Below are 25,798 nucleotides of genomic sequence, written 5' to 3'. Positions count from 1 at the left end.
TTCCGGGTTACATCAACGAGGAAGAGCGTAACATTTTGACGTTTGCGTCCACGAGCACCTGCAACAGCTCGAGCTTAGTTTGTAGCTAACCCCCGTGCAGCCCTGTTAAATATTCTGGCTCAGTTAATTTCAGGTCATTTGAGCACCAGCTGTGATGGACCGCTGGAGGGGCAGAGTGGCTCTGGTGACCGGAGCTTCGGTGGGGATTGGTGCCGCCATAGCTAAGGAGCTGGTCCGGCAGGGCATGACGGTGGTGGGCTGTGCTAGGGACCTGGAAAAACTACAGGTTTGTTTTGGACTTTAGGGAAAGGCAGAGCGCTTCACATGAGGTCAAAATGCAGAAATTAACATGAGACACCAGCAGAAAAGGTAAAACTAAACTATGAACTTCCATAAAAAAAACCTGTATTTAGACAAAACCGCCACTGTGTGCAGCCTAGAGAAATAATACACTTTGTTTCATGTTCCAACCTCATTGACTTAAGAACAGCTATAAAGGAAAAAAATGAAGACATCAACAGTTTTCAAGCCAGAGATTTTGAACATCATACTTGTTACTAGAAAGTTTAAATCACACTACATTTATGCACCTTTATGACACTAGGTTATTGCTCTCTTGGTCACGTTTCCTGCTGCATCAGGATTATGTAAGGATGGTTAGGTATTAGGTAGTTGACTTCTTTGTTAATGTCACCATTTCCTCAATCCTGAAATCAACACCTTGACACTCGATTTACAAGCTCTTTTGTAGAAGTTGAACAAAGTGTATTATGGAGTACTTTGGTCAAAGTGTATGTTCTTGAATGCAACTAAATTTCTTACAATGATTGTACAAAAAAAGTTCTGGAATAGACCTTAAATATAAGGCATGTAAGAAAAGGAAAGAAGGAAATATTGGCACTGAATGTAAGGAAATGAATACCAACCATTTTATTATATACATTAATGGTTCTTTAACGCAAATATCTCCTCAGCTTATCCCATGGCAGCATTTAGGCATGTAGACACAGTCAAGACAATCTGCTAAAGTTCAAACTGAGCATCGGAATGGGAAGAAAGGTTATTTAAGTGACTTTGAATGTGCCATGGTTGTGGCTGGTCTGAGCATGACACAAACTGCTGATTGTACCGGATTTTCACTGAACCATTTCTCTAAATGTACAACATGCTGTAACTTGAAGCAGATGTGCTACAGCAGCAGAAAACCACTATGAATCTCATTCATTTCAGTTAAGAGCTGAAAACTGAGGCTAGAATTCACACAGGCTCACTATAGTTGAGGTGAGATTTGTAAAAATGATGCCCGGCCTGATGAGTCTCAATTTCTGCTGCAACATTTGAATGGAGGGGTCAGAATTTAGAGTAAACAATGTAAAAGCCTGTCAGACTACAAACATCCATGGCATGTTCAATCACTTTAATCACTTTTCTCCTTCTTCCTCTATTCTAATTCTTAAATGAAACTTAAGCAGATCACCTTAACCATTTCTAAATGCCAAAATGGACTGGCTGCTACCATATGATTGTCTGATTACATATTTGAGTTGATAGTGCTTCAGCAGGTATACATAATGAAGTGGTTCAGCTCTTTTAAAAAAGAATTAATTGATCATCATCTGAAAATTGCTATTACATTTTTTGCAGGTATTTCTGACATACCAATGGTAGCTTTTTTGAACCTTTGTATAGCTGGGGGAAGACTAATTTTATGACTAAGAATTGAGAATGTAAATTTAAGGTATTGAAATAAAACCTTCTTCTGTGCATCATTTCTAAAGCTTATTCTGATACATCTGTCTTTTGTTTTATTATAGAACCTGGCTGCTGAGTGTAAAAGTGCTGGCCACAGCGGTGTTTTTGTGCCTTTCAAGTGTGACTTGAGCAAAGAGGAGGAGATTCTGTCCATGTTTTCTGCCATCAAAGCTCAGCACAAAGGTGTGGATGTGTGCATCAACAACGCTGGCCTGGGTCATCCAGAACCGCTGTTACACGGGAAAACTAGCGGCTGGAAGAACATGCTGGATGTAAGAGCTCAGTGGTTCTGTTTTAAACATTAGTCACTGAACAGTTGAATATATGTTTCAAAAAAGCAGTATGAAAGTTTCTAGTGCCATAAGTGGCTTTACATAGTACAGGATAGGGGATCTTGATCATTTGGTCAAAACGACCTATCAGTTTGTATTATTTGAAATACACTCACTAAATATGTTGCATTTTATTGCAATCTAATATTTTTTCATCTGTAATTATTACTCCACCTGCAGACTTTGAAAGCATCTGTTTAAACTCATTTTTATGCAGTGATATACAGGTACATCTAAAAAATTTGAATATCATGAAAAAATTCTAAGTTTTTTGTCACTCATTTCAGAAAGTGAAACCCATATGTTATATAGACTCATTACACATAGAGTGAAATATTTCAAGCCTTAATTTCTTGAAATGTTGATGATTATGGCTTACAGATAATGAAAACCCCAAATTTAGTGTCACGGAAAATTAGAATTGTACATAAGATCAATAAAAAAGGATATTTTAAACAGAAATGTCAGGATTCTTAAAAGAATGTTCATTTCTATAAAATCAATACTTGGTCGGGCCTCCTTTTGCATGAATTACAGCATCATTGTGGCATGGCTTGAAGACTTAGCCTGTGGCACTGCTCAGGTGTAATGGAAGCCCAGGTTGCTTTGATAGCGGCCTTCAGGTCATCTGCATTGTTCTGGTGTCTCTCATCTTTGTCTCAACAATACCCTATAGATTCTCTGTGATCAGGCCAGTTTGCTGGCCAATCAATCACAGTAACACCATGGTCATTGAACCAGCTTTTGGTACCTTTGGCAGTGTGGGCAGGTGCCAAGTCCTGCTGGAAAAGGACTTCCTCTGGGACCTTGATTTCCAAATGACATACAAAATTTACTTTCATCTGAAAAGAGGACTTTGGACCACTGAGCAACAGTCCAGTTCTTTTTCTCGACAGTCAAGGTAAGACACTTCTGACGTTGTCTCTGGTTCAGGAGTGGCTTGACATGAGGAATGCCACATTTGTAGCCCATGTCTAGGATTCGTCTGTGCGTAGTGGCTCTTGGTGCGCTGACTCCATCCTCAGTCCCCTCCTTGTGAAGCTCTCCCAAATTCTTGAATGGATTTTGGACAGTCCTCTCAAGGCTGCAGTTATCCCTGATGCTGGTGCACATTTTCCTACCACACTTCTTCCTTCCACCCATCTTTCTATGAATATGCTTGGATACAGCACTCTTTAGCAATGACCTTTTGTGGCTTACCCTCCATGTGGAGGGTGTCAATGACTGTCTTTTGGACATCTGTCAAGTCTGCAGGCTTCCCCATGATTGTGTAGCCTACTGACCCAGACTGAGAGACCATTTAAAGGCTCAGGAAACCTTTGCAGGTGTTTGGAGTTAATTGGCTGATTAGGGTGTGACACCCTGACTTTCCAATTTTGAACTTTTTCACAGTATTCTAATGTTCTGTGACACTGAATTTTGCATTTTCATTATTTGTAAACCATAATCATCAACACATGGGTTTCACTTTCTGAAATGAGTGACAAAAAATATTGAACTTATACAAGATATTCTAATTTTTGAGATGTACCTGTAGTAGATGTATGATGTTCATGTTTTAATCCCAGAATTTTCCTAAATTTTAACATTCATTTCTTGCAGGTGAATGTTCTTGGACTGTCTATTTGCACACGTGAAGCCTATCAGTCAATGAAAGAAAGAAATATCGATGATGGGCATATAATACACATAAACAGGTAAGGTTTTATCAACTTAGTATGTAAGCTTATTGAATCTGTGCTTGATGTCCATTTCTCTTGATTTGTTCTGCACTGGGACTGGGAAACAATAATTTTGTATTTGAGGGATGCGTAGACATTTTCGTAAAAAAAACCAAATAAAATCAGATATGGCAACCAAAAGTAATTAAATTTGTAATTGTAATGCAAAATCTTCATAACAATGTCCTGATTCAAAACAGGGCCAAAAGCAGTCAATAACTGAGAGATCTGCTGTCCACACATAGAAATTTTTAAACTTTTGTCCATACATCGAATGACCACAACAGAATATCAGTTATCAAAGTATTTCCAGATTATTCATCATAATTTGTTTGTTGCAGCCGTATGCCAACTTAAGTTGTCAATGTTTCAGATTTTTTTTTAACTTGTGGTGTTCAATCAGTTCAGTTAATTGGCACACAGGAAAATGATTATCAGTACTAATGTTTTAGTTTAATGTCTGGTGATAGGGTTGATTTAGGTATTTGTTTAATGTTTGTTTGTATAAGGATAATTATGAAGCAAGTAAACCATTGCCACACACCTCAGCATTTATAGCCAAAGTTAGCTCATGACATAGATAGGTGTTATTATTCTTCTGTTTCAGCATGAGTGGACACCGTGTGGTTCGACATCCTGACGCACATTTCTACAGTGCCACAAAGTACGCGGTGACAGCCCTGACAGAAGGTTTGAGACAGGAGCTACGCGAGGCCAAAACTCACATCAAAGCAACGGTAAGACCTCAGCACTGATCATATGTGTTAAAACGTTCTTTGCAGATGACGTGACGCAGCAGAGGAGAATTCCCTTAAGGGGCAAGAGGTGATTTCTGCAGAAACGCTAACAAAACAGCAAGGTTATAGCTGTGCACCATACCAAGCGCGTATCCCTTTTGCATGACAAAAGTAGTGAAAAACTGATGCAAAAATAAACAGTTTTATGAAAACTCAAGGTGAAATGGCACTAGGCAGGAATTTAAAAAAGCCTCCATTTAAAGCCTGGGTGAGCGATGTCACATCCCGCTCATGTATGGTCCTTTTCTATAAAGCCTGGTTTGATTGTGTACATTTTTTCAGTGATGAAGCTCAAAAAACTCTGATCTCTCATGTATTTCCTCATGTGTCCTGATTTGCATCCAGTCTTGCTCATTGTGATGGGAAATACATCTCTTTGAAGAGATCCAGATCATTTGGCTCAGCTCAGTAGAGCTGGTTGTTTTGCTCCCAAGTGGCTCTTCATTTGTGGCCATTTGGCGTTTAAATGTGGATCAAATGATGACAAAGGATGGAGGAAAGCAAACTGGCACTCCAATGGGACCTAGCTACCATGGCTAAGATAGGAGCCATTTCAGAGTGCTGGCTCATTCGTGAACAGCTCGTCATCTCTCGGCCAATTACCCAACAAGGTTTATTTAGTTGATAACACGTCACTGTTTTGATTATAAGCATGTTTATGACAAAATGAGGATTTTTTTATGTTAGAGGAGCTCAGCTAGCCTCTTAGCTCAGAACAAGACTCCTCAAGGCTCTTGTGTTCCTTCATCTGGCCAGACGACACTAGAGGGCAGGAGGTCTGCAGGACTGAGTAAATTGGAACATTCACCTCCATGCCAGCTACACTGGTTAAACTATGGGGAAAAAAAAAACTTTTGTGTAAGGTGTAGGGATCATACTCAATGTATGTAGACATTTCTGTTGATAGGTGCAGCGAAGAGGTTCATTAGAAGTACTAAATTTCCTCCATTCTCATTCAGTCCTAATGGCTGTCCCCAAAACCTTGACCCCCAACGGACCTTTGTGCATTATCAGAATCACACAACTGCAAAGAACCTATGAAAAGAAGTTTTATTAAAAAAATGTGTTAACCCACACATTAAACTGCTTCATGTAAACAAAAACATCTGCACCTTAAGTCTATTTCTACCCTTCACCAACTCACTGAGCTTCATTTGTGCCACGTTTTGATCAATGACCAATGAAAATACTAATATTCGTGATGATGCTTTCCTCTGCAGTGTATTTCTCCAGGTGTAGTGGAGACTGAGTTTTTTCAACGTTTCTACAGTGACAATCCTGAAAAAGCTGCTGCTACTCTATCTAATCTAAAGGTAAATAGTCTTAATATTCTGCTCATTAAGTGTTGCTCTTAAAATTAGGTGAATGTTATTTCACTGTTGGCTTCTATTACAGGCTTTGCAAGCTGTTGATCTTGCAAATGCAGTTACATATGTGCTGAGTGCCCCTTCACATGTGCAGGTGTGTTGTTTCCCCTACTTACATTCTTTGAATGTGTTGCTCTCTATATGATGTTTGACATTTTTTCAACACTTGCTGCTTTGTTGTTGCATTAACAGTAGCTTTCTGTTATGAGATAACCTTTATCTATCTTTTACCTCAGATTGGAGACGTTCAGATGCGATCTACAGAGCAGGTGTCCTAGGATTGCATTATGTCAGGGCAGACATTTTCTTCATTTGACAAATTTTTTTACATCTATGAAATTTATAACTAATTTTGATATGTGTACTGTAATACAGATTAAAATCTGATATGAGTTTAAATCTGCACTTGACATCTGACTTGATCTGTTCTCTTTCATGTCTGAAACTTTACTGGATGTAAGTAAGGTGAAAAGAAAAGATGAAATAAAAGGGTGAGCTCAAGACATTTTCCTCAAGTGTCCACTAGATGTCACTGAAATAAGCTCATTGGTTAAATTTAGCATGTAATATCACATTTATATTTTATATTTATCACTATCCTAAGCTTTAATGACTTACAAATTTAACTTCAGCCTTTGAAGACCTTATCTTTTTAGTTATTCTTTTGTTTACACTGACAAGATCATAGGCATGTTGGTCCTAATTAGGCTTTTAGGAAACAGTTTCTAAGAGAAATCAGTATAATCATGAGATTCCCCCTTTTTAAAAGCTAGCCATCTGCTAGGACTAACGCTACAACCACTCCTTGCAAAATGTGCAAAGAATACAACCTTGTGCCAGTTATGGTGTTTTGCAGAGACTTTACATGATGACTAAATTTTAGGGTAAACCTTTGTCTGCACCAAGGAATCTGCATGGTATTTAATGGCCACTTTTGGGCTCTTAGAGAAAAGGAAGGCCTAGAGACTTACTTGAAAGCTGCAAAAGTAGGTTAAACCAGGCAATGTGCATGCAGAATTATTTCCTTTGAGCAACTTGGAAAAACCCAGTGACCTTACAAGCTTTGCCCACCAGAGGTCACAAGCACAATGTTACCTCCTACCACAATATTGATCCAATGGTGAGTGCTGCTGTATTTATGGATGATGACTCACACACTGTAGACTAATTGGGTGTCAAATAAAAAAGACAATTTAACAAAAAGATGTGCTATAATTTCATTTCTTATATTGAATAAGAAGGGTAGGCCTCCTCTGGTGTCTACAGTCTAATATGGTTTTATTTATTTACTTGAAAAAAGGATCAGTGTTTTAGGCATCACTGGTGGTCTTCTTTTCAACATAAACATTATCCACTTAAGCCAGATATTCACAATTTTTTTATCCAAAAACAACATAATTTGATATGATCATGTTATAATGCATGCTTATTTTCTCGTATGTAGTCTATCATTTTCCAGGAATTTAAGGGGAAAATGACTTCAAATGTATTTTATCTTCTCCCTTCAAACAGTTTGAATCAGTTCTTTTTGTATCATACAATTGGACCTTCAGGTAGACTTTGAGTGTCTGACAGGTGTATAAAATGTAAAATGTATAAATGCAGTTATATTCCAGACACATGGTGCATTAAGTAAACACTAAAGTCCAACATATCTTTCTGGAAATGTAACTTGCTTTTTTTTCTCCTGAAACATTTTATCTGCTGTTTAACTTTCAAAATTTGTTTGACCTTCTTTCTACAGTGTGAAATTTTAGTAAAGCGAAGGGTAAGACGACATTTTTCAAAGAAAACGTTCAGTAACGTATTTGTAACCATGGTAGCAACATTGCTGACTGGACTATACAGAAAAAAACGTTAGACAACCAAAAATGGGCACCGGTAAGTCTCAGGCATTAGTGTTCAATCTATACAAACAACTAACTTTTTTAGCTGTATAATCAGGCCAAATAACGTGTAGGAAAACAAAAACACATGAGGCACAGCTACGCATTTGGTGTCAGTTACCTAATGCTAACATGCTACTAGTCATTGAGTTAGCATGGAGAAGACACTGCTCTGAGTGTCGTCCTGGTTTTCAGGGTTCAGTGTTCCAAAATTTTTGGAGCTTTAAAATACAACACTATGTTGGGTTTTACTCTTACTAAACAAACTATACTTACTGTGTCTCAATAAAAGAGCCAAGATGGTGCCAAGTTGATTTTGTTCATTTTTTCAGTAAGCCTAGCTAGCTCTTTGCACCAGTTTCCTAGCCCTTGAGCTGAGCTAATGGTACTGTAGTTCTCTATGTTCACAAGCACAATATCCTCTTAATACGACACACCAAGGAGCCTTTCCACTGGTTTGTATGTTCTTAGCATTTTTTTCTTTTTTTTAAATCTTTAGTGTTTGTTTCTTTCAGTCAACACCATGCCACTTTCAGCTAACAGACAACTCAAAAGCAATTTATAACTAGATGGTAAGAAATCATTCCCTTCTCCTCTCTTCTCTACAGCTACCTGATTTAGACCCCGGGTCACCAGTTGATGATCACTGCATTACACCATTGTCTCTCTTATTCCTTGATATTTTTGTCACCTGTACCTTTATTTAACTTACATTTTATACATAACATGTTAAAAATGGATATACAGCCTATATCTTTGGCCTGGACTGTAAAGTAGGGATGGAACTCTCAGGTTACTCAGAATAGGATATGATACAATATGGTAGGTAGCCCATACAGCAATTCTTCAAAACTCGTGAGACATTTGTATAATGATGCATCACAGTATCAAAAAATTAACTGAAGAATATAAATGCCTCTAAAAAGTTGTCAAATTACCAGGGAGCTCTTTTAAGTTTTTTTTAATTAAATAAACAGTGATATGATAATGTATCGCACAAGTCAGGACATCAATGTATTGCCATATTGATACTGGGCCAAAGCCTTAGTGTAAGGTTATAGGACATTTGTTTGACTATAACACACTGCTCTTTTAAATACCCCACTGTTTCAGGGAGTACCAGAGCATGGAGGTGGTCCCGGTGAAAGAGAAACCTTCATCTCCTTCTGTGGTCCTGCCTGCAGAAAGCTGCTCAGTTTCCAGTCCAAAGGATAGCCAAGGTTAGCCGGGGACTGCCAACCATCACCCATGGTCATTCTGATGTTAATTAACATACATTTACTCAAAGCGTACATTTGAATTGCTGGCAAAGTACTTGGCACACAGTCTTTTTTGGCTTTAGGCACCGGACTGCTCCTCGCACCCAAACACTAAATGTGTGTCAGAGAAATGGGTCAGTCTTTGCCATCGTCACCAGACAGAAACCAAATGAAAGTTAGAAAAAGGAAAGAAAATTAAGTTCAGAGCAGATTGTAAATGAATAATAAAACTCTGCACATCCTACAGAAGCAGAAAAGTCTGGATCATGCCAATCTAAGGCATTTTCTTCTCTTTGCCAGTTATGAAAGCAGAGGCACCACCTCTCCTTTCCTCATCCATCAGTGCCACGCCAGACAATTTAACCAGAACAGGTTAGTTTCTCTCAGTCAATAGGCTTTCTGCTGTGTTTGTGAATATAATGGGATATTGGATTCTGTCCTTAATAGGGTGCCATGGACCGTGCTGTCCTCTCATTGATGCACATACTATGGATTTTATGTAAATGTGTGTGATATGCATTACCAAAACTCGTCCCCTTACATAACCTGTCATGTTTCACAGTAATATCTGCACCAAGGGGTGGGAGGAGGAGTACCTAAACTTTGCAGTGTAGTAATTTTTAAGTATTCTTGGTTATTTTGTCTTTTTGTCTTTGTTGGATAGGACAGTGGATAGAGTTGTAGATATGGGGAACAGGAGTAAGGATGGCATGCAGCCAAGGATGGAGGATCAGAGTCAAATTTGGGGCCCCTTTGTCAAGGACTTCGCCCCTGTATGTTAGGCACATACTGGAACCACTCAGCCAGATCAGCACCTCATTTTTCCTATACATAAGCCCACTAATCTTGCTACCGATTCTTCCTCTCTCTGACACAAATGTACTGTTACTTCAAATCCGCTGCAGGACATCTTAACCCATTCCTTCCTGATTCAGCCCATCTTCAAACCATTTGCAGACACAAGTAATTTCACAGCTTAGAACAGTTGTTCCCAACCTTTTTTCTGATTTCTATTTAAGAAAAGCTAAGCTGGTATCCCCCCTAAGGGGAGCCCGGAGCCCAGGTTGGGAACCACTGTCTAAGAAAATCTGAAAGCCTTCATTTTTCAAGACTCCTTCTTGATTTCATCCAATTACGACAGACTCAAATTATTAAGAACGCCTCCTTATGACTTATAAAAAGCAGACAATGGGGTGTAGGTGTCTTGATGCTTTAAGGCGTGTCCCATGTCAACCAGGGTCTGAATCCGGCCTGTGGCACTTTCCTGCATGTCTCTCCCCAGCTCTCTCGTCCCTGTCCTCCTCTATCAATAAAGGCATAAAATGCCCAATAATAAATCTTGGGGGAAAAAAGCAAACAAGACCATCAGAAAAAAAGATCGATTATTTCTATATTCTTATTTCTAACGACTGAAATGCTGCAGCAGGCTATGTGTCAGACTTCACTATTAATAACATCCTGCCAAAACAAACATTTTTAATTGCATTTTCTATATCAAAGATTCACAGTCAGGAAATAGTCTGGCGATTAAAAGAGGAGGACAAGAGTTGTCATCAGAGACATGACTCAAATGGGACACACACAACAAGGGACCTGGGCTGATTTTGTGTCAAATTCCCCCCTTCTGACCAAGGTAAGTAAGTGTCAGGTTATCTGATGGTTTGAATAATATTGCCAAAAATTCCTGTGGTTAAGAGAGATCGTTCCCTCTCTGACCTGCTCTGAAGTCTGCTCTGTTGTTCCCTCTTTTAAAGCCTACAGACCCAAACAGCTGCTCAAATACCCTGAGGCGGAAGAGCACATAGCTGGTGGCCAAAGCCTGCATTGCAAAGTAGTACCAAACACAGAGGCTTTCTGGGTGTAAAAAAAAAATCACTTCAAAAATGTTTGATATGAACAACTGAGCCAACATTGATTTAACCTAAAACTCAATAAATCAGGTGGAGCTGCTGTACCCATCTGTAGAGCTGGATAGACTAGCTTCCCCTAGCATGTCCTGTTTGAAGGGGCAACACTCTAAGAAAAATACCAAAATATCCTTTTAGTATTGGAAAAACGTACTCAGGTATGTACAGGACATTTTAACAAAGACATCAAATATTTCATGTCATCCACAGGGGGCACCAAAAACAACAAAAATGCTTCTCACAGGAGCTTTAAGTCAGATTTTTCTCAAGATGTGTATGAATTCCAAAATCAACCACTATCCTAAAATCTATGATGTTGAAAAAGTAATTGTCAAATTCATTTCCATAGATGTGAACCTTAAAGTCACCCTCAGAGTTAATAAACCTGCAGATGTAATGGAAAATTTCAGCCATACTTTCCCCGCCCTGTGAGAAAATGGTCTTTTCACATATCCAACTGTGTTAGTCTCTCTGCCATTTCAGCTTATGATCGTGTCTGAATTCCAAGCTCCTTTGAATGCTTGGGTGTCTTCCAAAAATTTAGGAACTTGAGCTCCTGCATGAAAGTCTTCTTTGTCACAAAGTTCCCATTATTCAAAGCTCTGAATGAGATAACCTTATACCCCACAGTGTGTCTGAGGACCTTTCCTCAACATGATAGCCTTCATACTTTATGTGCCAGGTGAAATGGAGATCTAATTTGATCTTTTCATACTCATCAAGATAAACTCCTCTTATGCAACCATGTGAGAATCAGCTGACCGGGAGGATTTCAGCCTCCGCGCTGGGTGTTACAACTGACCCTTGAGGGCTAAAGGTGAAAATAATGTGCAAAGTGAGCACCTAATCTGTGCCGAGAATGTGACCCTGCTTTAAACCACTCAGTGAGGCAGCTATAAGGCAAAGCCCCCTTTTTCCTTCGAACAAAAGAACACCTGTGCATGAACTTAGAGAATTTTCTTGGCATGATTTCTGTGTACCCAGTTTCATAGGAAACGGTTTTAAAAAATTAAACCGATTTAAGCTGGTTAGCATTAAACCACTAAAATTGAGATTACCCTCCTTAATTATTTCTATGAGAAAATGTGCCACTCAGTGATTTTATTCCATCTGTACAGTATGTCTGTCTGTCTACAATTTAATTCATTAAGCTTTATTGGCATGGAAAACATCAGTTTACAATGCCAGAACAGTGTACAAATGTTACATAACAATAACTGACAAAAAAAGTATTGTAGTGGATATATGTATCAAAATTTTGGGTTTAACTTTAAAATGATGGTAAAAAATTAAAATTCTATAATAAAATATTATATTTATATTATTATATTATTATATTTATATTATGAATAATATAAATATGTGTAGGTAGTCCTGTTCATTGCAGTGGTGTTGTGTTTGAGGTCCTTTGGTTAAAACAGCTCATATAACGTGCTGAAACATTGGCACAGTGTAGATCTTCACCTAGCAAATATGGAAGCCTCTGTTCATTGTTAATACTGGTGAATTGTGTTTGTTTGCTGGTAAAACGTGGAAAGAACTGATTTCTGATGCCCTTGTATAAAGGACAGATGGTTAGAAAATAAAGCTTTGTTTCCTCTTCCTGTTGGCTGCAGTGGGTGCACAGTCTCTCCTCTTTAGGGATCCAGCTTTGTCAGTGGTGTCCCCTCTTGATGGCGAGGTTGTGCTCACTGAGTCTGTACATGGTCAAATATTTCCTCAGCCATGGATCAGTCATAGTGCTTAAATATTGTGCAACTGCAAGGGACAAATAGTGTTGTCCCTTTTCCATAAAATTGCTTTTTTTTCTTGCTGATTCTTGAAAATGAGTTAAATGGTTCTCCTTTTGTTGTTGAATAATTTGGTTTAAGCTGGTTGGTTTTGTCTGAGGGCTCCGCAGGTGTACAGAGTCTCTGTACCAGCTGTCTGAGGGGGAAGCTTTCTGGAGGTCAGATCTTTGGTATGGAGCATGTTGGGCTTGCTTTCTTTAAGATAAGTATAAAATTTAAATGCCATTTTTTGTATTTTAATGAATCTTAATTCTGCTCTGCATGCATCATTTGGTGTTTTTCATTCAACACAGTAGATGGATTTACACATTTCTGCATGCAGAGTCTCAATCTGATGTTTGTCCCATTTTGTAAAGTCTTGGACGGCGAGTGGCAAGTCCATCTTTTAACATGCTAGCTGGTTAGATCACTTTCATCGTGCTATAATGTCTTATATGTCTTTACTTCATCTATCTGGCCTTCTGTCCATCTATCCATCCATCCAAATGAACAAACCTAGAAAATTCATGTGTTTTCCCTCTTAGTGGGAGTAAAATAAAAACGTTGGCTTCACTGTTATGTTTACACAGCAAATTTAAGCTAGCTCCAGTATTAGCTTCTCAGCTCGCTGAAAACAGTGATAGTAAACAGTAGCTAGCTTGCAATGTCCTAAATGACATCCATCCAGCCATCCATCCATGCATGCTTACTAGCTTATTGTTAATTTCCATCTTAAATTCCTATCCACAGAGATGTTGGAGACATCAGGAAATAAACATACTTACTTTCTTAATGTGAAAAAGATGAGAACATTGTTATCAGTCTAATGTTTCAACTAAATTTAAGCTACTTCCAGTAGTACTGAAGCTAGCTGCTAAACCCACTGGAAACAGGGTAAATAGCTAGCATGTATATTCCAAAATTACAAACATCAATATGTCTATGACTATTAGCTGGTTAGCTCACTGTATCAAGCTGAGCATGAGTTAAAATGTCTTAGATTCTAAAATTTACAAATATAATTTGAAGTTCAACAAATTTAGGCCAGTTAGCGTTTAGTTTATAATCTCACTGGAACCAGGTGAAACAGCTAGCCTACATTATCCATCCATCTGTCCATCCATGCATGCAAGCTTGTTAGCTCACTTTCAGCTTGTATTTTAATGACACTTTTCATCTGAGTATATTCTCAGCTTTAGACTAGCTTAAATGTCGAACGCTGTGGGAGATAAACGTGAATTTCCTTGCAATGAGGAAGATATTGATCTCAATTTAGTCTTTATATCATACATTTCAACCTAATGTTAGCGGCAGCTAGTGTTAGCAGCAGTTAGCTTGTTAAAGTTTAGAGTTAAATAAGGTAATCAGATAGTCTAGCTTTATCCAAAATTAACAAAATCCACCTTGCACAATCCCTTAATCTTGCTTGTTAACACTAAAGATTTAATTTGATAAATAAATAGGTTATGTGGAAAAAAAACAAGATGCAAAAATGCTGTGTCATAGTTTTAAGCTAACAGCTGCTGGTGGCAGCTTCATCTTAAGCGTGGGGTACAGGTATGAAAGTAAGTTAAGTCTTCCTCTCAGCATGAAATTTACAGAATTACATTTTCACCTAATCTAACAGGAAATACTTGGGATGTAAGCTTCTGTGTGTTGTCACTGTAAACAGGGGCATAGTAAGATACATTCACAATCATTTGTAGATTTTATTTCAGACAAATAGTCTTACAAAACATGATTCACATCACATTTAAATATGACTTCTTTCCATTTGTGATTTAAATGTTGGACCTTAAAGGATGTAAATAATATGATAAATTGTGGACATTAAGTGATCAAGAGCAGCAATCCTAAACAGCTAAGTTTGTTCATGTAGCCTATTCTCCTGACGTAACACCTCATTGTTGTCTAAGAGACATTAATGCTTTCCTTCTCTTCTTCCTGAGGAATTGTTCTTTAGCTCTCTCTATAGATAACTGGAGTGGACTCATAATAGGAGTGGAAAAGGTTGTCTTGGAGGAATTTTCAGTGGTCTGCAGGTTAAGCTCTATAGTAGTGGTGACTTTGGATGGCGTGGTTGTGAATGTCATTGGTGTTTGTTCAGTTTGTTTAGGGACAGATGCACCATTGCTGAGAGAAGGTGGCAGGGCTTTCTTCCTTGGCCTTCTGTGCTGTCTGAGTGACTGCCTGTGAGTTTTTGGGATGACAGAAGGGTCTGTTGTAACAGTTAAAAGCCTCCATTCATTGTGAGTTTCTGTTATTTCTTTGGGCCTGTTATCTACAGCAGTGGTTGCAGGGAAGTTCAGAGTATTGCTAGTCCCTGGAGCTGTAAGAAAAGGAAGCAAAGTTTCAGTGCTGTTGTGATAAAGTGGCAAAACTGTTTTCCTCCTTCTGCTTCTGAGTCCTCTTCCTTTTGATTTGTGCTTTCTCAAAACACTAAAAGAAGAGTTTGGAGCTGCAACTTGGATGCTCATATTCCTTCGATAAACGTCCAACCTGTGTGAAACTGGCTGCTCTGTAACGGGCAGCGATGGCACTGTGGGAGCCCCGGTCAGAGGGATCACTTTCAGATTGTCCAGAGAGGGATTTTCATTGGCTGTGGCCACAATGGGAGATGCTGGGCTGACTTTCTTCCTTTTTTTCCTGCCTTCTCTCTCCTTTGACCTGTTTCTTTTGACTTTAGGGATTACAATGGGCGTCCTGGCAGTGCTGAAGACAGGCCGCTTCTCAGTGTCACTCCCAGTGCTTTGTTGCTCAAGCACCATTGGGACTGTGGTGACAGTGGAGAGGACAGGAGTGGTTCTTAAGTTGTCGGTTGTGTAAGCGACAAGCTTCTCAGGAGAGGGAATTTTCTTGCCCTTTTTTCGCCTCCCTTTCCTCAGCCTTCTGGTTTTTACCATCTGAGGAATAAGTGTTGTTCTTGTAGAAAAGGTGATTTGTTCTGGTGATTTGGTCGGTGCTTTGGTGTCTGACTCAGCTGGTTTCCTCAGGTCTGTTGAGGGTGTTGAATTGGAGACTGGCTCTTTATCCATTGCTGGTTCATCTTTCATGACTTCATTGGAGGGCTCCTCTCTTTCCCCCGGCTCATATTCCCCGTCACCAACTCTGTTAGTGTTGCTGCTTGGCTGCTCATGTTTGTGCGCCTCACTGATGAAGTTACTCAATGCGTTGGCGTCCTCTGCTTTGTTACTGGACGTGGAGACTGCAGCACCATCCTCAACTTTAACACCTGCCTCTGCTTTCTGCTTCCTCTTCCTCCCCTTTCCTTTCCCTTTATGCTTCTTTGTTTTCTTCTTCTTCACGGTCTTCTTCTTCTTTTTCTCTGAGCTTTGCATCTCTGCTTTATCAGACTCTGCGGTGGAGCTTTGAGAGGTGGAGACAGTCGCCAGGACCTTGATGAAGTCCTCGGCGGCAGTGACTACATTTCCTAGTGAAGGCTCCTCAGGACCTGACATTGTAGACTGTGTCATACTCTCAGATTTCTCTTCTTCTGGGTTTTTCTCAGACTCTTTCCTCTTGAGTGGAGGCAGCGTCAGCGCATCAATGACATCAATGCCACCAAAGTCATACGGCACTGCCTCTTTCACCACAGCAATGGGGAACCTCTCGTAGCGTTTACACCTAAAAGAGAGCGAATGAGAGGGAGGTTGTGTTGGGAGTTTTCAGAACAGTTCACTGTGTTGCAAATCTACTTTAAAGTTGTACACAGAAGCCCACTTATACTCACATGCCATACCAGTGCCGCTCAGCACACTGCTCTTCAAAGGCAAACTCAAAGCAAGGCACACCGATGACATTAAAGAAAGCTTGACCAACTACCCTGGAGGACGTATCGTTGACTTTCCTCAGACAAGCTTTCAACCTGCCGAGAAAGAAAGATAAAAACATCATTTCTAGTCTCTTTCCAAAGATGGAAACATTTATAAATATTGTAGGATAGCAAGCATTTGTAGGGTATCTAATAAGCTGTCATTGGATGTATATTTTATCTTTCTTGACTGGCTGGCTTAATCAGATGATTTCATTTGCCTACATATACATTATTTTCTCTTAAGCCTGTTTGATCAGCAACCAAAACACTTAAGCCACACTTTATTTTATAGATAGTGGTTATTGTAAACAGTCATCCATTTGTTGGTAAAATTTCAAAACAAAAACTCATTACAGCTTCATTACAAGATATTCTGCAATAAAATTTGGCCATCCACTAATACCTGTCAGACTTTAAAGCTGCATTTTTTTAATCAAATAATAAAGAGAGTAATCCTTAGAAATTCTGACACATTGTGAACATAATGCATTGTTTAATTTTGCTTTTAAACCTCCTTACACTGAGGGTAAAAGCAACATACAACCCATTCTATGACCTCTTCTAAACAGCTTTTAATTTAAGACAATCAAAAGCAAAAGTAATTACTATTATTGTAACTCTTACATTAGTTATTAGTTTATTCTGTAGTTTTTTTTTTTTGCTTTCAAAACCGAGTCTTTAACAGACTGATGTGTAGTGTTTCATGTTGTTATGTCTGATTGCACCTGCTTTTCATGTCCTAAACACATAGCTGGTTGAGTATTGCTTACAGGCTGCAGTGGTGCAATTACAGCGAATTCAGCTGGACTAGATGCAGACGTTTATAGTTTACACTAGTGATGACACCTTATGCCCAAAAACCCTGTTAGCAATAAAATGATGCTTGTACTTACGCATTATCACAGTCACAATGACAGATGGAGTGCCATTTGAAGTTAGTGTAGCCATACTTGGAGGAGAAGGCGTGGATGATATGTGGGCAGTGGTCGTGGACACGGCAGCAGCTGTCTGTCTCTACAAACTCTCCTGCAACACGGAGGTCAGAAACCGGTTCACGTCTGGCACACACATAATCTGCTTCAAAATCCAACCACATGCAACCTACCCAACTGGTCATAATGGTCAGCCATGTTTCCAGCTCCACACCACAGAGTCCCGGGATAAGTAAAGCCTCTCTTGGATCTTTTTAACACCTTGTCCTGCAGAACAGAGTCACCTCTTTCCTTCTTTTCTTTCCTGCTGCCTTGCTCCGACCTCTCTTTGAACTCCTTGCACATCATTTTGGCTTCATCCATGCGCGTAAAACGCGCGTCCATGTCGCGCTCGGCTCTCTGGTCCTTTAGTCCCAATCTGCACTCCTGCAGGAACGACTTCACCTGCACTTGGCTTACTATGAAGGAGCAGTTCACAAGTTTCCCTGCTGGGCTCACAACCGAGCGCACCGCCTCAGCTCCATCTGATACCTGGTAGAGGAAGTTCTCCCTCACGGCTGACATTTTTGCGCAAAAGGTGCCGTTGAGCATGGAGAACATTTCTTTGCTCTCCTTCTCTGCGTCTAAGGTGAAGCTTAGGAAGTCACCCTTGACAAAGTTTCTGTCTAGATAAGACAGAAAGACGAAGAAGACAGACCACATGATGGGGCGAGTGGCACTTTCAGCACCACGCGTAACGGAGACAGCTCCTCGCGCCTTTCCTGCGCTCTCCAGCAGCCCTCCCACTTTTAAGGCGACGCGCAAGTGGTGTGATTATTAATACGATAAATGGCCAAGCAGGGAGGAGTTAGCCGAATTAACCTCTTTAGATATGCAGCCTGGATAAGGTATCTTTATCACACAGACACAAAGGACACACTCCACAGATTTGTGCCAGCATGTGTCAATGCAGGACAGACACAGAGTGGGTTAATTGGTCCGTGACAAATCGTGTGCTTTGACCATATTTTGGCCATATGAATGCCGCGATTCTCACGCACCAGTGCGCAGATTTGCCTGACTGAAGGAAAACGTGCGGACGGAGAGGATAGGGTGGATTTGTGGGTGTGTAGCGCATGAGACTCCAGTTCCTTTCACTGCATGAAGAGAGAGATGAACGAAAGTGACCTCCCAGCCCCCTCAGCTCAGCTCAGCTCAGCCCTCCAGAAAGTGGAGATTTACTTTGGGAACACGCATGGAGGAGGTTCCTGCTCCGCTTTCCATGGTAACAGGCATGGGGTGATTGTGCCAACCCAGGAGATTGGACATCTTTCAAATGCCACAAAACAGGCCTTGAATTGGGGATGACCTAAATCACAAAGTAGGGACGAAACTCTTTCATGGTGGAATGTGGAGAAAGGTTGGTGCTGTCACACACAAGGTTCTGTGACAGAAGTGTGAACAGATTCAGAAAAAAGGGTTCTTACTCACGATCCTGAGCAGCTTCCAGGGGCCACATTTGAGCCAAAGATACTCCAAAATGCCTTCTTATGATGATGTCACATTTTAACCCACTTTCAGAACAATCTCTAGTCGCTTCTTTGGATTTTAACTGACAAACTATCTCAACAAGTAGGCACTTGCTTCTGTGTCTGTATCATATTTACAAGAAAGTTTCAATCAAACACTACTATGCTTCATTTCTATAATAATAGGGAAAAAGAAGGTATAGATTTTTTTTATTACATAGAAATACTGTAGAAAAGGCCCCAAAGTTACTTTAAAGTTATTAGTTCTGCTGTTCCATTCATCGTTAGATAGCTGTTAAGTTTCCTCGGTATAGCAGGGTTATTGAGGAAAGAGCTCCCCCTGCTGGCTACCAGCAAATAATATCAGGAAAATAAGCAGTGTAGTGCAGAGTGCCATGCGGTCAGTGTGCTGTGGATTGACTCTATCAGAGGTTCGCTGTGCGTGAATGAGAGGAGTGAGTACTGATGTGCTGTGATAAATGTGATAATGAGAGCTATGTTGTGTTCATTCTATGTTCGCTAACATAGTTCTGTAAAGTGTAGTAAAGTTTGTGTTTAGATGTTAGCTCCCTGCTAATTAGTCAACATTGCAGCACAGGCATGTTTATTAATAGTTTCCTCAGCTAACATGATGTGACTTTATGTTTAAAGCTTGAGATAGCTTCCTTATTTACTCTATATTATTTCTGTTGCCGTAAGATGATGCATACTTACATATAGTTCTGTGTTATGCTCTGTCCTTATAGAAACCACAGCTAAACAACAGCTAAACCACAGCTAAGCCACAGAAAACCCACAGCAAAGTTGTACTGCATGATCGCTGGCAGATTGTATATGTTACTGTGATGGAAAGGAAGTAAACATCCATAATCTAATCTCAACGCTCATTATTGTCTACTCTGGAATATTCTGGCTTTAAGTGGTGTTCTGGCCGACACACCTGAGTGAATCCAGTGAAATATCCTACCAGTGTCCTAACCAAACCAATCCTTATTTCTCTCCTACATTAAATGGTCCTTCGAGCTGGATACACTGGGTTTCGTCAGAGATGGAACCATTTTCAGAGTATGAGACCCTTGGTGCACGTCCCAGACGAAACATTCGTCCCCTGCACGTTATGCAGATTATGAGGTGGATTATCAAGACCACATCATCCAGAGACATAGGAGTGCTGCTGACCAGGAGGGTAAGGCCAGGATGACCTCCCTCACCTCACTACCATCTCCCACGCATAGTCCCCTGCTGAGATGGGATGCTGACCCCCAAGAGATGCTCCTTGACTACAGTACTATGAGCCAGGAGCACAGTTGTGGAAATCAGCTAGCCCACCAGTGGCCATCAGAGAGGGAGTTAAGGCAGCAGTTAAAGGACCATTCCACCACCCAGCCTGCAGCATTGCACCACCGACCTCCACATGAGGATAACAGATCAGAGCTGGAGGACATTCGTTATGAGAGGCAGCTCCTACAACAGACTCAGCAGCGCATGTCATCGGGCATGGTTGAGCTTAGAGCCCTGAGAGAAGATATGAGGCAACTTGTGGATGCTGTCCGGAACCTACAGAGTCCATATTCACCGAATATCCCCAAATTAGAGCAAGGAGTGACGCAGCCCTCACCCCTAGTTGAAAGTGAACCTGATAGTGAGGAAATGGATGACTGGCCTGCCCCACCTCCATGGCCAGACCCAGTAGAGGAGGAATGGCAGCCTGGGGACCCACCAATATTACACCATCCTAATCAGAGAAGGGATGAGTTTCCACATCCAAGGGAAGAGATAGGGCTACCTTCAACTGTTAAACCACGAGTCAGCCAGCCAAGAGTTCAACACTTCACACATGATGCCCTCCCTTCTGCAAAGCCACAGGCTGAGACTGGCCCCTCACCTGCCTGGTTTAGGCCTGTCCAGCCTCGGCCACCATCACACAGCTTCCCTCCTACTGAGCCAAAGCGTACTGCAGCTTATGGTGGCCACAAGAATGAGCCTGGCTATCAATCAGTAGCCCCCCAGCAGCAACCTGGTATGGCATGGACACAGCCTCCAGCTCAGAGGTTTCTTCAGAGCACTCACCCTATCACCTCAGAGCTAAGTTACCATGGTCCACGCCCCACCATCCGCAACTTCTCCAGCCGGGACCCAAGTGAGTTTGCACGGCTCAAGATCTCTTTAGAGAACCTCTTACCTCAGGAAGCATCCGAGCTGTTTAAATACCAAGTGTTGGTTGATCACCTACAATTAGAAGAGGCCAGATTGATAGCAGATGCATACCTTAATTCACCAACACCCTTCTCAGACACCATGGCTGCCCTCAGTGACAAATTTGGCCAACCGCATCAGATAGCACTTAAGCGGATTGCAGCTGTGATGGATGCACCGGATGTCAGAAGAGGAGATGTTGCTGCATTTGAAAGGTTTGCACTTCAGATACAGTCCCTTGTGGGAGTCCTTAGGACGCTAGGCTCTGATGGAGAAGTAGAGCTACAATGTGGCTCACATGTCGCCCGTCTATTGAGTAAGCTCCCACCAGAGCAGAGAGCAGAATTCCGCCGCTGCCTGTTGTCTCAGGGTGTGCGAACCCACACCTTAACTGACCTTTCAGAGTGGCTAAAATATGAGTCATGGTGCCAGGACTCAGAGGGGCAGTTAGCTGTAAGAGGGGCCAGAGAGAAACAGGGTTTCCGACCTGAGGGACGACAATCAAAGCGCCAAACCACAGTCCTTCATGGCTCAAAGGATGCAGACAAGAAACCTGAGGTTCTCGAGCCACGTTCCCACTACAGAGGAAATAAGAGCAAGCCATATTGTGCATATTGTAACAATGAGGAACACCACCTCAGTCAGTGTACTGCAGTATCCATGCTCACAAAGGATCAGCTGACAGAATGGATAAAGGCTAACAAGAGGTGCTGGCGTTGTGCAAGGGGTCACCAGGCAGCCCAGTGTAACCTGAAAAGGCCATGTAACCTCTGTCAAGGGAAACACCTCCAGGTGCTGCATGATGTCAATGTGAGGCCACCTAAGGAGTCATCATCAACACCAACACTGGGGAGCCGTGGAGCAGGAGCCACGACAGAGGTACTGTACCTTGATAGGCCCACAGAAGGCAGTCGGGTCCTTCTAAAGGTGGTTAAAATCCGCATTCACCACGGTAACAGAACCATCAACACCTACGCCATATTGACGATGGTTCAGAAAGAACAATGTTGTTGCCAGGCGCTGCAGAGCAGTTAGGTGTGCAAGGCATCCAAGAGGATCTACCCCTGCGAACCATCAGACAGGATGTACAGACCCTTCGTGGAGCGTCGGTGTCATTCTCAATCTCCTCACCCTTCAAGCCAAAGACCAAGTTCTGCATCACAGGTGCATTCACCACTGCACGTATTGGGCTAGCGAGCCATACCTACCCCATGGAGCAACTTAGGAAGAATTATAAGCATCTGGTCGGTCTCCTATCGCACCTTCACCAACATCAGGCCCATGCTGCTCATTGGGAGTGACCACCCCCACTTGGTCACCCCTATTGAACCAGTCAGGTTGGGTCCTCCAGGAGGACCTGCAGCCATTCACACCAGACTGGGCTGGACACTACAGGGACCAGCAAGTGTAGTCTGCCACCTCTCCCATCCACCACAGTGTCTACTGACTACAGTAGCACCCCAAGTAAGTGAGCTCATGAAGCATGTTGAGAAGCTGTGGTTGGTCGATACAGTTCCATTTAGAAGCGAGAAGCTAGTTACTCGTTCAAAGCAGGACACAGAGGCCCTCACTATCCTCGAGGCTAAGACCGTCAGAGTGGAAGTCGACGGCATACAGCGTTACGCCACCCCTCTGCTCCGCCGTAAGACCATGCCAGTGCTTCAAGCTACTCCAGAAGCAGTAATGCCCACTTTACGCAGTGTGGAAAGGCGTCTGGCCAAGGACCCTACCAAATCTGTAGCCTACAAAGTGGAGATGGAGAAACTGATCAAGGCTGGCTCTGTGATCAAGTGTGGCCCTGAAGCACCTGCTGAAGAAGGTCGTGAAGCGTGGTATATCCCACATCATCTGGTGAGTCATAACGGCAAGAACAGACTGGTATTTAATTGTTCCTATCAGTATCAAGGGCACAACTTGAACGATTACCTGCTTCCTGGACCAACATTGGGAGCCACGCTTCTTGGAGTTTTGCTGCGCTTCAGAGAGCATGCTGTCGCAGTCAGTGGAGACATCAGAGGTATGTTTCACCAAGTTCGACTCCTCCCAGAAGATCGCTCCTTGCTCAGGTTTGTTTGGCGAGATGCCGATAGAGGAGAGCCCCCTGCAGTGTATGAGTGGCAGGTGCTGCCGTTTGGAACAACGTGTAGCCCCTGCTGCGCTACATTTGCCCTGCAGCGCCATGTCACAAATAACACCCAGCCAGGTGAAGATGTGAGGATTTCGGTAGAGAAATGTTTCTATGTGGATAATTGTCTCCAGAGTGTCCCCACCATTGCTGAAGCGAGGCATCTGGTCGACAGGCTCAGAGCCCTTCTTGCCTCTGCAGGCTTTGAGCTGCGTCAGTGGGCCAGCAATGAGCCAGATGTTATAAGCCACCTACCTGACGAAGCTCGCTCTGCCAGTGTTGAGCTGTGGATGGCCCATGACAAGACCGATGCCCCAGAATCCACTCTAGGGTTAAGCTGGCTTTTTCATGATGACATCCTTGGCTACAAGCATCGCCATGTTGAGTATGGTGAGCCCACGATGCGCAACATATATAAAGTGCTGGCGAGTCAATATGACCCCTTGGGGTTCATCCTACCATACACCACTCGAGCTAAGGTACTTGTCAGGCACCTGTGGGACAAACACAGAGGATGGGATGATCCACTTCTTCCTCAAGAACTCCTGCAGCAGTGGAAGGCTTGGGAGGAAGAACTACAAGTCCTCCCTCGAATCACCCTGCCTCGCCCATTCCTTTCAAAGGAGGTGGATGTTTCTGGTCTTCACAGAGAGGTGCACATCTTCTGTGATGCCTCTGAAGAGGCATATGGCTCCGTGGCATATTTGCGGACCATGGACAGACACGGTGAGGTGCATCTATCATTCCTGTTGGCTCGCTCCAGAGTCTCCCCCAAGCGACTTCAGTCCATGCCTCGGTTAGAGTTATGTGCTGCACTTACTGGTGCACAGCTCGCAGGTGCTGGAGAAAGAGCTCACCATCAACATTGACCAGATAGTCCTGTGGTCTGACTCCACAACGGTGCTGACCTGGCTGCAATCGGAGTCCTGTCGGTTTAAGGTCTTCGTTGGCACCCGCGTGGCAGAGATACAAGAGTTGACCGATAAGCACACCTGGAGATATGTCGATTCCACAAGGAACCCTGCTGATGATGTGACACGTGGAAAGACTTTGAAGGAGCTTGCAGAGCCAAACCGATGGAGTCACGGACCCCCCTTTCTCCTACTCAGTCCAGATCAATGGCCACAAATCTCTGCTGTTGATCAAGCAGAAGATGCCTCGGAGCTGCGAAAGTCAATCTTCTGTGGAGTCACTGCTACCATATCGAATCCTCCTTCTTCAGATCTGAACCAGTATGACTCATGGAGGAAGCTCCTAGGAGCAACTGCACAGGAGTTGCATGGGGGCTAATGGTCCTAATGATCAACTTACTGCAGACGACTATCGCCAAGCTGAGAGGTTGATCCTTCAAAGAGCTCAGATGGATACCTTTCAGCCAGAGTACAACCTCCTAAAGGCAGGTAAGCCAGTCTCCAGGAGCAGCCGACTCCTCACCCTGTCTCCAGAGCTGGACGAGGCTGGAGGTCTTATCCGTGTAGGCGGACGACTCCGGCGAGCTGGAGATCTAGAACTGACAGCTCTGCATCCCATTATCTTGGACTCAGGCCATCCAGTGACTAGGCTCCTGATCCAGGACTTCGACAACCGCCTTCAGCACCCAGGCCCAGAGCGTGTGTTCGCGGAGCTTCGTCGCTCCTATTGGATCCTGAGAGGACGGGAAGCTGTCAGGCGTTACCAGATGAGCTGTGCTGACTGTAAACGTTGGAAAGCTAAACCCAAGGTACCAAAGATGGCTGACTTGCCCGAGGCCCGTCTGCGCTTGTTTAAACCTGCCTTTCATTCGACGGGGATGGACTGCTTCGGACCGTTTGAGGTCAAAGTGGGAAGACGCTTGGAGAAGAGATGGGGGATCTTATTTAAGTGTCTTACCACCAGGGCAGTGCACCTGGACCTCCTATCAGCTATTGATACAGATGCCTTCCTGATGGCTCTCCGCAGATTCATCGCCCGACGAGGGACGCCAGCGGAGCTGTTCTCTGATCAAGGGACAAATTTCAAGGGGGGAGAGAGAGAGCTTAATGAGACCTTCCAGAGGTTGGCACCTGACTTACAGCAGCTCCTTGCTCCACAGAAGATCTCCTTCCATTTTAACCCCCCCGCTGCTCCCCACTTCGGCGGGGTATGGGAGAGGGAGATACGCTCTGTAAAGAGTGCACTCTATGCCACAGTAGGTGCTCAACCTGTTCCCGAAGAAGTACTTTCCACCGTGCTCACTGAAGTAGAAGGAATCCTCAACAGTAAGCCCTTAGGTTATGTGTCTTCAGATGCTAGTGACCCTGACCCAGTGACACCAAATGTTCTTCTGATGGGGCGGCCTGATGGTTCACTGCCTCAAGTTGTTTACCCTGAGAGTGAGTTCTTGAGTCGCCGCCGTTGGAAACACTCCCAAGTTTTGGCAGACCACTTCTGGGCCCGTTTCATTCGGCTATATGT

At 42.6% G+C, this 25,798-nt stretch overlaps 2 protein-coding genes across 2 annotated transcripts; one reads left to right on the top strand and one right to left on the bottom strand.

Moving 5' to 3' along the window:
* Positions 1–19: 19 nt before the first annotated feature.
* Positions 20–6,470, top strand: LOC121516037 (dehydrogenase/reductase SDR family member 11-like). The gene is made up of 7 exons (XM_041797076.1): positions 20–286; positions 1,815–2,024; positions 3,687–3,781; positions 4,413–4,542; positions 5,823–5,915; positions 5,998–6,063; positions 6,206–6,470. Exons 1-7 carry the CDS (start codon positions 155–157, stop codon positions 6,245–6,247), a joined length of 768 nt encoding a protein of 255 aa, XP_041653010.1. The 5' UTR covers positions 20–154; the 3' UTR covers positions 6,248–6,470.
* Positions 6,471–15,106: 8,636 nt separating this feature from the next.
* On the bottom strand, positions 15,107–18,307 carry proca1 (protein interacting with cyclin A1). Its single transcript, XM_041798309.1, has 5 exons — positions 17,710–18,307; positions 17,498–17,630; positions 16,521–16,655; positions 15,290–16,414; positions 15,107–15,119 (listed from the first exon to the last, which is right to left on the bottom strand). The coding sequence occupies exons 1-5, from the start codon at positions 18,236–18,238 to the stop codon at positions 15,107–15,109; spliced, it is 1,935 nt and encodes a 644-aa protein (XP_041654243.1). The 5' UTR covers positions 18,239–18,307.
* Positions 18,308–25,798: the final 7,491 nt, after the last annotated feature.

This window comes from Cheilinus undulatus, linkage group 2, assembly GCF_018320785.1.
Source record: "Cheilinus undulatus linkage group 2, ASM1832078v1, whole genome shotgun sequence".
NCBI classification, from domain to species: domain Eukaryota; kingdom Metazoa; phylum Chordata; class Actinopteri; order Labriformes; family Labridae; genus Cheilinus; species Cheilinus undulatus.
Note: the sequence above shows the minus strand (reverse complement) of the source record. Positions and strands in the feature narration are given on the sequence as shown.